General features: G+C 35.5%; 1 protein-coding gene across 2 annotated transcripts in view; it reads left to right on the plus strand.

Annotated features, from left to right (window-relative positions):
• LOC127861993 (peroxisomal biogenesis factor 3-like) overlaps positions 1-16,369 on the plus strand; it is a 22,521-nt gene extending 6,152 nt beyond the window's left edge. Inside the window, exons 5-13 of one of the 2 annotated variants that reach the window (XM_052400831.1) lie at positions 840-883; positions 2,886-3,022; positions 3,349-3,430; positions 4,775-4,829; positions 7,255-7,408; positions 8,523-8,584; positions 9,507-9,620; positions 11,234-11,330; positions 15,241-16,369. In XM_052400831.1, coding sequence (XP_052256791.1) covers positions 840-883; positions 2,886-3,022; positions 3,349-3,430; positions 4,775-4,829; positions 7,255-7,408; positions 8,523-8,584; positions 9,507-9,620; positions 11,234-11,330; positions 15,241-15,339 — 844 coding nt within the window. In that variant the 3' untranslated portion in view covers positions 15,340-16,369. The remainder of the gene's footprint in view (positions 1-839; positions 884-2,885; positions 3,023-3,348; positions 3,431-4,774; positions 4,830-7,254; positions 7,409-8,522; positions 8,585-9,506; positions 9,621-11,233; positions 11,331-15,240) is intronic. The other variant, XM_052400832.1, reaches the window with a different exon arrangement.
• Positions 16,370-16,631: the final 262 nt, after the last annotated feature.

Genomic DNA, 16,631 nt, shown 5'->3' on the forward strand with positions numbered 1-16,631 from the left:
ATTATTTCCTGTATACACTAGTATATAGATATTAAATGTACATGTGTTATGTTGATAAGAAACACGCCTATATCCCAATTTATTTCACTACAACATTATCTGAAACCTGTATTATCAAGTTGAAGATATTTGAGCTGGATTTTGCAAAAACTGATTATAAACCATATATATGCGGCCACCGTAGCATCCTAACACACCTGGACATACATGTATGTGCTGTCTGGTTGTGAGTTACTCTGTCTGCAAATGAGATAACAAGACATTGCGTGACATTAAAGCGAACAAGGAAGCTCATGACCAGACGTAAAAAAGGGCAGGAAGGTCTGAAGTTAGGCATACTGCATATGGCATAACCCAAAAGTGAATTGGCTAGTGCAACCAGCATAGAACCTGAAAAGCCTCAAGTAACTTGCAGGTTTTATGGTGTTTACTGCTCATCAGTAACTAATAGTTGGAAATGAAGACTTTAAAACTTGAATTTAGTAAGAAAGGTATATAATTAAATGTAACTTTCTAAGGGACTAAAACTGCGTCAAAATATGTATCTATGTGGGAAAGGGTTAACTCTTTCAGTGCTGGAACCGAATTTTGAAGGCCTGTGCAAACAGTTTGGATCCAGATGAGACGCCACAGAACGTGGCCTCTCATCAGGATCTAAACTGTTTGCTATTCTTATAGTATTCTTTGAAAAAATTCGAAGAAAATGCTAATTTAAGAAATTCAGCAGTCGACAAATTTCCCAGCATGCAAAGGGTTAAGACCCATTTTTGAATGACGTATTTCAAATATTGGCTCATTGTGCATCTTGCCTTATAGTGTCCCTACATTTTATCTTTCAGTCCATCCAATAAGCTGGAACTATGGGAAGACTTGAAGATGTGCAGTAAGTTTGTAAATTAATAATACGTAAATAATCTGTTGTTTTTTTATCCGGCATCCCTATACTATACAGGCTCCATTGTCATGTGCATATTTTCAGGTCTTTCTGCTTGTATGAGTTGTACCATTCAAATACATTTGATATTTTCTGAAGAATGTTTTTCTTCCATGTAAGATAAGAAGAGCTATTCTTCCCGTTGGAAGAAACTGTATAAACATATGTAATATTCCTAAGATAAGATAACATAAGATTTATTTTGAGTCGGCAAGAGTTAAACAACAAACATAAGCTCAGGCAGCTTGTACAACGGACTATAAAACATGATGAAGAAATAACAAGTGTATAAAAGCTGAAAGACTGGAAACAATTTGTACTACAATTAAAGGGCAAATATACATAAAAATATACATAAAAATATTTAGTATGATATGTTAAACCTACAGGTTTAACATGAGCGAATTTTCAAGTTGCTCTGGTTCAATTTTTTCTTGAGGGAGTTATTGCCCTTTGATTGCAAAAAGGACATGTTCCTAGGAATATTTCAATTTGACTGGAAAAGAACTAATCATCTGAACGGCATGACAAATTGCAGGATGAACTCCTGTATGATATCATGTTGTTCCTCTCAAATATTTTATCGCCCTGTAACCCCCGTTCACACAAAGACGCCGCTTCTACTACGATCAAAGCATGGCCGAAAACGTGGCCGATCGTGACGAATCGCAGGAGAAACGTAGTAGAGTCTTCATAAGCGTAGTATGATTGCGGTAGAGTCTTCATGATCGGAGAGCTATAGGCTCTCGCCACGCTTATTTTGAACATGCTAAAAACAAGCGTAACAGGATCGTGGCCAAAAAGAATCGATGTAAAGTCGTAAAAAGAGCGTAGTAGAAGCGCCGTTATCGTATAGGGAGCGCGGAACCACCATGGAGGGATCCTCATGATCGTAGTAAAAGGGCAGTAAAAGCTCTGCGTAGCGTCGTAGTATGATATTGAATGTCGGGGCAGTAAACGCAGTAATCATGAATGGTCTGAATGAAGACCATAATTTTTCAAATTGCTCGATTTAGACTCCGATCGGCCTCGATCCTTTTTTTTCAGATCGTGGCTTGATCGGGATGATCGTCGTAAAGTCACAGCTATGTGAGAACGGGGGGGGGGGGGGGGTTAGTTTCAAATAGTACATTTTGCTTTGCCATGCAATATCTTTGCGACTGATTGGCTAATGTCAATATATCAACTATTATGTCATGCCCTTGTTGTCATGTTGTTCCTGTTTGATGATATGTTATGATTAGTTTTTCCTTTCCCAGTTTCCCATGCTTACAATCAGCACATTGATTTACATGTATATTCAAGCTCATTCTTCTGGAGCATCCATACTAAACCCTTTGCATGCTGGGAAATTTGTTGTCTGTTAAAATGTTGTCTGCTGAATTTCTAAAATTAGCATTTTCTTCGATTTTTTTAAAGATTACTATCAGAATAGCAAACAGTTTGGATCCTGATGAGATGCCATGTTCTGTGGCATCTCATCTGGATCCAAACTGTTTGCAAAGGCCTTCAAAATTCGGTTCCAGCACTGAAAGGGTTAAACATTTGCAATTCCAATGATGATGTGAAGATAAGACATTCACCCTTTACCACTTAGATACATATTTTCACGCAATTGTAGTGCCTAAGAAAGTTATATATTTAATTTAAGACCTTTCTTACTAGATTCAAGTTATTACGGCTTCATTTCCAAAGGTTAGATACTGATGAGCAGCAAACAGCATAGAATCTGAACATAGGGAGTTACTCGCAGGCTGTTCTGGTTTTATGCTGTTTGCACATAGCCATTTTCACTTTGCTTCTGAGTGGGAAAGGGTTAAATTCCTTATTTCAAAATATGCCAAAATATGTGAATCATACTCTTTTAGGCATATCAGTTTTCCCCTTGGGCTTTCTCTGAATACTGCCCTTGTTTGTTTTACCTAACTCTTGTTCCCGTCTTGTTGTAAAGGTTTCACCCGTATGATCACAGTCGTGTACGCGTGTTCTCTGATGTGCATGATGCTAAGGGTGCAGCTCAACATTATCGGGGGCTACATGTATGCAGACAACGTTAGACAGCACAAAGGACTGGTAGGCAGTTGGACAGTAAGAACAGTAATAGGGTTAACTTTAGCTTTAGTACAGATATCAAATTTTATGATGTAAAATGGAATAAGCTTTGTTGGGTTTGATTATTTTTTATACAACATTTTGTTCTGTTTCAGCATGTGTATTTTGCGCTTGATTCGTGTATTTAAGTAGGAACTTTCAGTCTCATATTCATTTGCAAAGATACTTCAGTGAAAAAGAAAATACCATCTAAGCTTAAAAACGTTGCATAGGCTAATCCATAGAGATGATTTGCACAGATGCAATACGTGTATTCACACTTCATGCTTTTGGTCATTGTATTGGTATGTTTTCTTTTTCAGAAAGCAAACACAATGATCCAAGTTGCTCCAACTGAAGTTCAGGAGAGATATATAGGGCTAGTCAGGGTGTTCTTCGATAAAGGTTAGGGGTATTTGACAATAAATGGTTATTAAACATTGTAATTGTTACCGGGTGCTTCTTAATAATCAGAGATACATGTATACTGTGCTAACTGCAGACTTTCAGCATATATGAGGGCATATTTCATGTTTGTTCTTTCAGTTTATCTTGTTTAAAGGACATTAAAAATGTCTCTTCAAATTCAGCTGCTAGAACACATATCAGGGGATAAAGGCCAGTGGGCTTTTGCTCATTAATATCCCCTCATCCAAACAATACAATACAATACAAATTTTATTTAAAGTCGGTGCATATATGATGATGATATATATCTAATGTGACTTCTTTCATCCTCCATGATTGACTGTTATACAGTGCTTGCTACAAGCATCTTGTTTAGATACATGGAATTTTACTGTTTGCAGAATCCATTTATTTGATTTATTCAAGAGACTTGTTGATCTATTCCCGTTTTTATGCTATTGGATTTCATTTTAAGTTTAATTTCTTTTCAATAAAATAACGATAAAATTGCATTAACTTTGGCAAAATGTTTACACTATTGTTTGCAAAAGCATTTTTGATTTACAGAGAATAAATCTTGTAATTTGTTGAAATTAAAAGTTATGTGTGAGGAAGCATTTGTTAAACATTAATTATAAATCTTGTTTCTACAGAAACACATTAATCATGCGAAGTTAAATCCATGTGAAATGACATGTCTACCTGTATAAACATGCAAAATACCATCAATGTGCCCCATGAATGGTAATATCCACTGATAGATGTAGATTTTGTTTCTTAATATGACATATTAGTATAGTAAATTTTTAACCAGGTTTTCCGAAGGAAAAATCTAGTTATTAGATTGGCCAATGTCGGCTGGAGGGCGGGTGGGCTGGCAGGCGGAACAAGTTTGTCCAGGCCATAACTTTGTTGTTCATTGTGAGATTTTAAAATCATTTGGCACAATTGTTCACATTTGTTTACCATCATTAGACAATGTGTCGCGCGAAAGAATTACGTCGATATCTCCAATGTCAAGGTCACACTTTGAGTTTGAAGGTCAAAAATGGCCATAAATGAGCTTGTCAAGGCCATAACAATGTCATTCATTGTGGGATTTTAAAATCATTTGGTACATTTGTTCACCATCATGGGACGGTGAATTTCGTCAATATCTCCAAGGTCAAGGTTGCCACGACTAAAAATAGATTTATTTTGAAACAAAGGGGGTTAATTATAAACAATCAGTTCAGTTTGAGTTGTCTCTCTTTATTAGACTTTTTTTCACATTGAAAATCTGGTTTTGTGACAATTTTGTCCCTGGATTAAAGTTTTTTCTCTTTTTCTCCTTTTTTGCAGGCTTAGAGAAGTTGATGTTACGAGTGAAAGATGCAGTCACTAAGGAGACTCAGAGGTCTGTTGAGCTGTTGACAAGTCAATTCTGGTCTAACAAGGCTAATTTGATCACAGGTTATAGTAACAATGAAACTCCAGAAATATCGTAAAGAGAGAAATCCTTGTCAACATCAGCTAGTTTTTAGCTCATCTATTTTTTGAAAAAAAATTATGAGCTATTGTCATCACCTTGGCGTCGGCGTTGGCGTTGGCGTTGGCGTCGGCGTCCGGTTAAGTTTTGCGTTTAGGTCCACTTTTCTCAGAAAGTATCAATGCTATTGCATTCAAACTTGGTACACTTACTTACTATCATGAGGGGACTAGGCAGGCAAAGTTAGATAACTCTGGCGTGCATTTTGACAGAATTATGTGCCCTTTTTGTACTTAAAAAATTGCAAATTTTGGTTAAGTTTTGCGTTTAGTTCCACTTTTCTCAGTAAGTATCAATGCTATTGCATTCAAACTTGGTACACTTACTTACTATCATGAGGGGACTGGGCAGGCAAAGTTAGATAACTCTGGCATGCATTTTGACAGAATTATGTGCCCTTTTTATACTTAGAAAATTGACAATTTTGGTTAAGTTTTGTGTTTAGGTCCATTTTATTCCTTAAGCATCAAAGCTATTGCTTTCATACTTGCAACACTTACTAACTATCATAAGGGGACTGTGCAGGCAAAGTAATGTAACTCTGACTGGCATTTTGACAGAATTATGTGCCCTTTTTATACTTAGAAAATTGAAAATTTGATTAAGTTTTGTGTTTAGGTCCACTTTATTCCTACAGTATCAAAGCTATTGCTTTCATACTTGCAAGATTTATGAACTATCATAAGGGGACGGTGCAGGCAAAGTTATGTAACTCTGACTGGCATTTGGACGGAATTATGGGCCCTTTATACTTAGAAAATTGAAAATTTGGTTAAGATTTATGTTTTGGTCACTTTACCCCTAAAGTATCATAGATATTGCTTTCATACTTGGAACACTCACAAACTATCATAAGGGTACAGTAAAAGGACAAGTTGCATAACTCTGGTTGTCATTGTTACGGAATTATGGCCCTTTTTTGACTTAGTAACTTTTAATATATGGTTAAATTTTGTGTTTCGATCCACTCGAAGTATCAAGGCTATTGCTTTCAAACTTCAAATACTTACATGCTATCATGAGGTTACTGTACCTGGCAACTTGAATTTTACTTTGACCTTTGAATGACCTTGACTCTCAAGGTCAAATTATTAAATTTTGCTAAAATTGCCATAACTTCTTTATTTATGATTAGATTTGATTGATACTTTGATGAAACTACTCTTACCTGACATACCACAATAGACTTCACCCAAACCATCCCCCGTGCCCTCCCCCCCCCTCCCCCCCCTCCCCCCCCCCCCCCCTAATTTTTTTTTTTTTTTTTTTTTTTTTTTATAAGATCATCTCACAAATGACCACCACACCCTCACACTATACCCCCACCCCACCCCCCCCCACCCCCCCCCCCAAATTTTTTTTTTGATTTTTTTTTTTTTTTTTTTTTTTTTTTTTAAGATCATCTCACAAATTATCACCACACCCTCACACTATACCCCCCCCCCCCGATTTTTTTTTTTTTTTTTTTTTTTTTTTCGCTTTTTTGGAAGATAATGTAATAAATGTCCACAACCCCACACTATACACCCCTCTTCACTCCACTCCTCCCTCCTTTGTGATTGAAAATGAGAGTCCCTTCACCTTTAAAAAGAAAATAGATGAGCGGTCTGCACCCGCAAGGCGGTGCTCTTGTTTATTAAATGGAGCTTTCTAATTGCCTGAACTATAAAGGACTATACATACAAAATTAAACATAAAAATGAATATAGAGGTGTAGCTGGGTCAATGTAATCATGCCGGTTCAAACCAGTTTTAATGGCATGCATGGTTGCACAATGGTATTTCAATCAATTTGCTTCAAAGTCTAAACATAATTAAATTAACAGAACTGCAAAACAAGATTGTACATACAAAAAGGCTGAGTAATATTTGTATTTCATCTGCATGTTTGTATAACATTCAAATTGCCTATCCAAATGAACAAATTATGTTTAATATGTGGTAATTATGATTTAATATTTTATTATTTCTTATTATTCAACTAATAAATTATACAATTAATTCTTATATTCTTATATTCTGACAGACATATTGGGGCTTTACCCACTTACCATCTTGTTTGGTTTCTTTCATTTTTTCATGAAATTATATTTTAGCCACGTCATGCAAAAATAGGTCTTATGCCATAGGCGCCCAGCATAGCTCGAGCCCTGCACAGTCTGGTCTAGAGCTACCTTGTCCGCTGTTACCGGTGAGTCTCGCGAGATTTAATGGACTCATTATCTGACAGGGTAGCCCCATTTTTCTGTCAAGCGGGACATTTTGACCCTTCTATGCATCATTCTGCTTCCAGTGTATCACTAAAGGAGAAGCTAACACTGCAAAACCTTGAGGCGATGGTGAAACACGTGCGCGCTCGGGTGGAGAACGGTCATGAGTTGGGGGTTCACCATCCTGCCACCTTGCCTCTCACACAGCATCTGGTGTGCTGGAACGCAGTCAAACAGGTATGCAATGAGATGATTGAGCCTTGTTCTGGGAAAACTGGGCTTACTGCATTGGCCTAAAGTGTTGTTCTAGACGGGCCAATCAGAGACGACACCTTCCGTCTGAACATGATTTTTCTAAAGACCAGATTTCCTTTAAACAGAAAAATATTCTTACATCAGAAAATGTCATCCGTGGTTAGCCTGTGTTGAATGCTTATCTACATGTAAGACGACACTTTATGCCCGTGCATTAAGCCCAGTTTTCCCCAGAAGGAGGTTCAATGAAACTCCAGATTCTTGTCACTGTCAGCTGGTAAAATATGACTTAGAAAATACATAAAGCAAAATGCTGCATGTATTTAGGTGCAATTAAAGCTGGGTCAACACTTAGGTCTTTTTAGGAACAGCAAAGGTCACAAGTGTGTAACAGATCACATGTCTATATTGTGACAGTGAGGTAACAGGACTTTTTGGATAACCATAACTTATTATGCCATTACACTCTGGCATCTGAGAAATGGAAGGGTGGGTGCTGAATGTGTCAAATATAGGTGTCCCGAAATGAATCCCTACCCATTGCAAACACATTAAGTACTAGTTATTCCCTGAATATGGACTTTTAGAGAGTTTATATAGGCTTAGGCCTTATATGCAAATGAGCTAAAATTGCTAGGCTGAGACTAACTAAAACAACTAGTTGTATGTATTTGAAAATAAATGTAGAATTAATTGTTTCTCTTTACTGGGGAAGATTAATGATATGTCAGGATCAAAATTAGTTTTTGTGGGACCATCCTATAACTTAAATATTCAAATTTAGTAGACGCCCACAAGTACTTCACTGGTAAATTTCGAGATATGTTTGCAATTATATCTTGAACGAAAAAAAATGTAATTAAAAAGATTGGCTTGCATGGTCGAATTGCATATTTTGATGAATGTTACATTTTGATATTATTAAGACTTGTCCCATAAACTTACATGTAAAATCCTGTCAAACATGACTTAAAAAGAATACATTATTTTCCGGTACAAGGGTACTAGTATCTTCTAATTTGCTCTTGAAGAATTTCAATAGTTAATAATTGTATAGTGTTTTACCCAATGAAGTGCATTTTTCCAATATTTTCAGTCTTCCATAGAAGATGGAACATATGGCAAGTTGTTGAAGGAAACAGAAGATATTTTAGAAAGGTATTTAACATATCCTATTTCCGTGTGTAAAGTCTGATGTTAGCTGGTCATCCACACTTAACAATCAAATATGTCATTGTTTATAAGCCTTCATAAAGTGGGATGAATAAAGCATTCCCTTGTCCATCTATAGCCTGTGTGTGCAACTCCTATTAAAGTCATGATTGGATCTTACTAAAACTTTAACAAGTTAATAACCTTTATTTGTAGATGGTAGTAAAAACAAGAATTTTGGCTATGACAAAGTTTCATTAAAAAATTGCTATTTGTGTGTTTTTCCACGATTGAATGAATGCTTTCTTTTTACTTTATTTTGTCAAAATATAGAAAGGAAACAATGTATTAAAACAGCTTTCAAATTTTTAAGCAAAGGTTAAGTTGATTCAGTCGCTAGCTAAAAATGATGTCATATGCCACATGGTATGGTCATACTGAGATGGTTACATCTTAGATGTCATATGCCACATTTTAATAAAATGAGCAGAGTTTAACATAAGTAAATTTATTTCAGAACATAAAAAAAGCAATTGATATCAGACAACGATTTAAATCAAGTCTGAAATTTTAAACAAAAAGATGTTCAAAAATTTTTTATTGAGATATGATATGAGACAACCAGACTTATTTCACATGATAACTTCATTTATTTATTTTAAGAAGTGATTTGATGGAAACGTTATGAAACCATGAAAGGGGATAATTTTGTTTTTAAGTTAATTGATTAGCGAATGCAGTGACCTATATAAACAATCTTTGTATAGGTCCCTGTCGAATGCAAGCTTCACACATGAATTGTTTAGACCTGAAATTTCTAATTTCACCCCAAATTCTATATTTCATTTATTTGTTAAAACATTTCATTATGAAATGGATAATCCATATGATAAAAAGTTTTTGCATGCATATGTTATTATTTTTTCAGTGCAGATTTCCACTGTGTGCTTTCATTGGGGCTTGACAGAGGGTTTGCCAAGGTTCAGGATTATCTTGCAGAGTTGTTCAAATCTCATCATAAAACAGAGACATCGATAGTACAGTAAGTTGCAGTTTAAATTTGCTTGAAGTTAAATATTTGTGAATAAATGATCATGAAAAGTGTAGATCTAGACTACTTGTAATTATTTTGATATGCTTTTCATGTCACCAGTCTATACTGGGGGACACATATTGTTTTTGCCCTGTCTGTTTTTAGTCCCCTACCGGTTTCACCGGAGGGGACTTTTGGTTTTGTCTCTGTCCGTCCGTCACACTTTTCTGGATCCTGCGATAACTTTAAAAGTTCTTAATATTTTTTCATGAAACTTGGAACATGGATAGATGGCAATATGGACATTATGCATGTCATTTCATTTCGTTCCTACTTCAAAAATTATGGTTGCTATAGCAACAAATAGACTAGAAATACTGCTGAAAATGGTGGTTTTTCTGGATCCTGCGATAACTTTTAAAGTTCTTAATATTTTTTCATGAAACTTGAAACATGGATAGATGGCAATATGGACATTATGCACGTCATTTCATTTCGTTCCTAAATATAAAAAAATTGGTTGCTATGGCAACAAATATATATTTTTAAAAATCTGGAATTTCTGACAATGGTGGAGCCGGTAGGGGACTTTTATTGCTTGACAATAGTCTTGTTTGTTTTTTTTTCGTCAAACTTTAACATTTGCCATAACTTTTGCAATATTGAAGATAGCAACTTCATATTTGGCATGCATGTGTATCTCATGGAGCTGAATATTTTGAGTGGTGAAAGGTCACGGTCATCCTTCAAGGTCAAATAGATGGGGGGGGACATAGTGTTTCACAAACATGTCTTGTTTTATTTGTATCTGGTGCTTCTTGACCTCTTTGTCAAGAAAAGTGATTACCTTTCAAATGGTTTACAAATTTAATAATATTTAATTACATGTAATGAAATAGTATATCAGGTTTTACCTAAATTCTTTTTGTTCCAGAATACTGTTGATCGTTAGTTTATTTGCTTAACTGTATTGTAAATGACTGTCTTGTAAATCCATTCAGAGCTGTGGTAAATTCCCCATAATGGAATGATTTGATTTAAAAACCAATAAACATTTCTTAGCACACATTCGCTGCACTCTTATTATGCGTTTTAGTGCTTTGATCCTATACCACAAATCATTATGCATTTATTGAACAATTAAACAAAAGTGAGAAAATTTTGATGGACTGAGTTTCTTTCTCACGCCTTTGGCTGCCAGTGTGGTGGTAGGCATGAAGATATGTGCCTCATTCTGGGAAAACTGGCCTGTGCTCACAAAACGATTTTGCAATCCAAAATCTATTTTAACTGACATCGATTTTCATTTTTGCCAATCAACTACAATGGAAATACATTTTCAATGACAAGCAAAATAGATTTTAGATTGCAAAAAATGTTTTGTGAACACGTGGCTTTACGCATGTGCAGACAGTGTTGTACCAGAAGAGCCTGTGCAGTTCGCACAGGCTTATCATCAATTTCAACCTAAACTGGATTTTTGCTTAGAAGGGATGACTCTTCACATCATGCATTATGTCCAGTTTTCTGCGAACCAGCTCATTTAAATGAGTACCCTTGTTATATTGAAGCCTCCATGAAGTGACCAGCTCATATAAATGAGTACCCTTGTTCTATTGAAGCCTCCATGAAGTGACCATACCAATGGCCAAGTTGATTCCATTTGTGAGCAGCCTGTTAATGAAACTGGGCAGTGACGCGCCCAACCCTTTAGTCCAGGTAAGTCAACTGCTTGTGAATAGTGGTCTGAAAAAATTACATGAAGGGCAGCTGAAAATACAAGTGTAAAATGTTTTCCCAGATAAGCCTGTGCAGTCCACACAGTCTTATCAGGGACAACACTTTACTTCTGCACTACAATTTCATTTAGAAGAGAGATCCTTTAAATGAAAAATTCCATAAAACGAAGAAAGTACAGATATTCAACTTGCTTCATCAGGAATTTTCTTAAAACCATAACGTCCTTTTTATACAAAAGTCCATCTGTGTTGTGTATACCATATTTTTCTGAGTAAAGGTCACATGGGTAGATGAGAAACATCACATTTATTTGTTCACTTTTTCATCTTTTAGTGAGATAACTGACTCAAACTAGGATATAAGGCGCACACATAAAATTAATATTGCATAACATAGCTATATCTTTTCTAATTGAAGTGTTTTTATCCCCCTTCAAAGGTAGATGGATATAAAATTGGAGTTTTCCGTTATTCCGTCCATCTGTCATTGCATCTTTCAAACCGTCTGTCCATCTGTCACAAACTTTCCAGAGTTATATCTCAGAAACTATTCGAGATATCAACATGAAACTTAGGGATATATATATATATATATATATATATATATATATATATATATATATATATATATATCGATGAGGAGACGTGCTGTGCACAAGAACAATAACTCTACACTTTGATAAATATGAGTTATTGTAGGTTTTTTTTTGTATGATGTAACTTTTCAGCGCCATATCTCAGATTCCATAGACTATTTTAACATGAAATTCCATTTGTAGTATAGATAGCAATAAGGAAAATTGCTTTGTGCACAAGAACCATAGCACTCCACTTTCTTAAACAGGAGATATTTCTTTTTGTTGTTTTTAGCTCACCTGAGCACAACTTGCTCATGGTGAGCTTTTGTGATCGCCTTTTGTCCGTCATGCGTTGTGCGGCATCAACATTTGCCTTGTTAACTCCCTACAGGCCACATTTATTGTCCAATCTTCATGAAATTTGGTCAGAAGATTGGTTTCAATGATATCTTGGATGAGTTTGAAAATGGTTACGATTGCTTGAAAAACATGGCTGCCAAGGGGCGGGGTATTTTTCCTTATATGGCTATATATGGCTATAGCAAAATATTGTTAACACTCTAGAGGCCACATTTATTGTCCGATTCTCATAAAACTTGGTCAGAAGATTCATCCCAAGGATATCTTGGACGAGTTTGAAAATGATGTCCGTTGGTTGAAAAACATGGCATGCCCAGGGGGTGGGGCATTTTTCCTTATATGGCTATAGTAAAACCTTGTTAACACTCTAGAGGCCACATTTATTTTCCGATCTTCATGATACATGCTCAGATGATTTGTCCCAATGATATCTTGGATGAGTTAAAAAATGGTAACCTTGGCTTGAAAAACATGGCTGCCAAGGGGCCGGGCATTTTTCCTTATATGGCTATATATGGCTATAGTAAAATCTTGTTAACTTTCTAGTTTGCTCAATCTTCATGAAATTTGGTCAGAACATTGGTTTCCTGTGTAGTAAAGTTTGGTTTTATTATGTCAATAATAAATGTGACATTAACTGTGTTATGTAATGATAAGCCTTTCAACTAAGAGATAACTGAAAGAAAGACAACATGTACATGATTTGCAGTATTTATCTCCCTTGTTTATCCTGGTTCAGTAATCTATTTTTAGTTCTGCTCTGGAATTTGGAAAGATATTGATCATTGATAAATGCACTGTTCTGAGGGAAAATTGACTACTCTGCCATTGATCTTTTCTGAACTGTATAAAATGAGCTGTTTGGGCTGATTTAAACACCTCTTGATGCTTTCTTGAAAATTTAACAGCTCTTGAAAAATGTTGGAATTTTGAAATAATTAAACTCTAAATTATTTTTAACACCAGCATCAAGACATTTTGGCATTATTTTCTAAATTATTCTTATTATTTAGATTATTTTATTTGGCATTTTCTAAATTAGAAAGACTCTATTCTATTTCAATAACTGTAGTAAATTTTTCTTATTTTTACTTTTAATTCACTAAAGTTTCCTAATCTCCATAAATATTGTTCTTTAGATTAAATTAGACCTATTTTGTAAACTAGATTTTTGAAGCACTTTCTAGACTAACAGTATCAGTTTGTTTTTTTACAGATTTTGAACTTCTTTTTACATTCATTAAGGTATTTGCTGTTCATTTTTGTAACAATACTTAGATTCTTTAGACTTGGCTTGTACCTGTTCTGAATTTTCTGTCATTGTTCTTCATTTTTCGAGTTCTTGGAATAAGAATAAGTTATTTTTGTTAAAGCTGCCTTGGTTTTCACTTATAAATAAATTCTTTGAGTGTATTTAGGCATCCCTGACTGAACGCCTTAAGTTAATTGAATTGCAACCAGTCAGTATATTCATCCTGACCGGAAATAAGAGTTTGTCAAATAAATATTTCCGCATTACATAAGTGCTTACAAAGTTACATAACTTGTAACTGTCCTGTGACCGGTTCATTTGCGTAAGCGAAGGAGACCGCACTACCACACCTGGATAGGACAATTAAGAACGATAATGGTTTGGATCGGTAAAAAAACATGGCCGCCAGGGGGGGGGGGTATTTTTCCTTATATTTATATAGTAAAAAAGCTTGTGAACACTCTAGAAGTCACATGTTTTGCCTAATCATCATGAAATTTTGTCAAAACATTTAAAAATGGTCGTGATCAGTGAAAAAACATGGCCGCCATGGAGTGGGGCAGTTTTCTTTATATGTATATAGTGACAACATGTGAACAGTCTAGAAGACACATTTTTTTCACAATCTTCATGAAATTTTGACATATCTTGGAAGAGTTAAAAAATGGTTCAGGTCTGTTAAAAAAACAGCTGCCAAGGGGCCATTTGTTGTTCATTCTTCATTATACTTGGTTAGCACATTTGTTCGATTGCTATCTTGGGCTGCAAAGAACAGGTCATTTCTTTTTATCTCAGGTGAGCGCCTTTGGACCTTTCAGGCCCTCTTGTTATATGATGTAACTTTTCATGGCTATATCTCAGATAGGCCACAACATTTGAACATGAAACTTCATGGGTGTATAAATATCAATTAGGAGAATTTCAGTGCATAAAAACAATAACTCTACACATAGTATTTGTTTAAGGATTATACTGTTTACAACACATTTGCTTGTTTTACTAGTAATTGGTTCATAGGAGATTTATAGTCTTAAAACTTTATTGAAAATATCATAAGCTTTTGCAGAGATTAAATTTAGAAAAAAATAATCTCACATTTTCAATTCTGACCTTGTCTGAGAGTGTAAGGCTTTCCATTTAGAAAAGTGGTAGGCTCGTGCTTTTCACTCTACATTTCGTATCAACATACAAAGAATTTGTTGTCTGTTTAATATACTGTTTTTCCAGCAAACACATATGTATTATTCCATATGGGTCAAAGCTCTGCAAAAAAACAGCCATTTTGGTATTTAAAAAAAAACACTTAGTTTTGAGAAGTGTCATTTATCACACACAGTAGACGTTATTTGCAAACTTCAACATAAATATTTTAGGAAATAGTCAGTTGGAGAAAATAATGTCAAAACTGTCACTAAAAAAATAATGTAGCAGGGCTCTGGGAAAATTAGGCTTAATGCATGTTTGTAATGTATCGTCACAGGCTAATCAGGGACAACACTTTTTGCCTTAATTTGATTTTTGCTGGGAAGAGATTTCCTATAATCCAAAAAGACCATTAAGGCGGAAAGTGCCATCACTGATTAGCCTGTGCAGATTGCCCTTGCCATTCTGGGATGACACTTTTAAGTACATGCATTAAGCCCCGTTTTCCCAGAACAAGGCCCAATGGTATTACATAATTGTTGCCGGTTGCTTGTCAGGAGTTGCTGCTCATGGAACAAAGCAAGACTCTGGCAGCAAACATCTATGAAGCCTTCAGCAGCACAGATGACGTGGAGGATTCACAGTTCTCACCTTGAACATACCATTGTGTTATATTCTTGATTGATATTTTAACTCATTCAGTGCTGGAACTGAATTTTGAAGGCCTTTGCAAACAGTTTGGATCCAGATGAGACGCCACAGAACGTGGCGTCTCATCAGGATCCAAACTGTTTGCTATTCTGATAGTATTCTTTGAAAAAAATTGAAGAAAATGCTACTTTTTGAAATTCAGCAGACGACATTTTAGCAGACGACAAATTTCCCAGCATGCAAAGGGTTAATATTATCATGTGTCGGCACTCTGGGAAAAAATGGGCTTTATGCATTTGGACTAAGTGTCATCCAGATTAGCCTGCGCAGTCTGCACAGGCTAATGAGGGAAGACACTTTCTGCTTTGTTGGTATCTTTTGTAACAGGAAGTCTCTTCCTGAGCAAGTCCAGTTAAGTAGTGGCCCTGATTAGCCAGTGCAGACACCTCAGCCTCAGGCCAAATTACGTACATGCACTAAATTCCATTTTCCCAGAATGAACCTCGAATGTATTTAGTCGAATGTTAGTGCCAACACTAACATTTGTCGTCTGCTAAAATGTTGTCTGCTGAATTTCAAAAAGTAGCATTTTCTTCAATTTTTTCAAAGAATACTATCAGAATAGAAAAGTTTAGATCCTGATGAGACGCCACGTTCTGTGGCGTCTCATCTGGATCCAAACTGTTTGCAAAGGCCTTCAAAATTTGGTTCCAGCACTGAAAGAGTTAAAATTATTGTTGTGATGTATGCTTTTAAAACACAGTCTGCATGGACTTACAATGCAGTCCTTATGGCTTGAAAATCAAGTCAATATAGTCCAAATCTGAATGTCTATGGTCCATATACATTTGGTTGAATATGTATTGTATTAACATGTGTAACGTTTCATTGTTACTGTGATATTCACGATGATAGAACGCGTACTATTTGTTCTCATTCGAACATTGTGAAACTGTTCTTTTGATCATGAGTGATTGGATTTTAATAATCATATGATATGCAACATTGATTCCTAATAAAAAAATCAAACACTTACTTTGTTGTCATAATGATATTACTTTTATGTTAGAATCTGTTCCAGCGAAAAACAGATGTTCAGACTGTATATAATTGTGGGAAAAAGTAATGAAGGGATTTAAATGAAAAACGTCATGCAGTGATACATTTCTTCAATATTGAAGAGTTATACCCAATTAGTCTTTTTCCATGCGTGCAGCATAACTGAGTCAGATCAAAATTCCAAAAAGTGAACCGTCGCACATATGCTAATAGCTGCCATGTGTGTAAGTTTCAAGGT

Source organism: Dreissena polymorpha, chromosome 16 (assembly GCF_020536995.1).
Source record: "Dreissena polymorpha isolate Duluth1 chromosome 16, UMN_Dpol_1.0, whole genome shotgun sequence".
Taxonomy (NCBI): Eukaryota; Metazoa; Mollusca; class Bivalvia; order Myida; family Dreissenidae; genus Dreissena; species Dreissena polymorpha.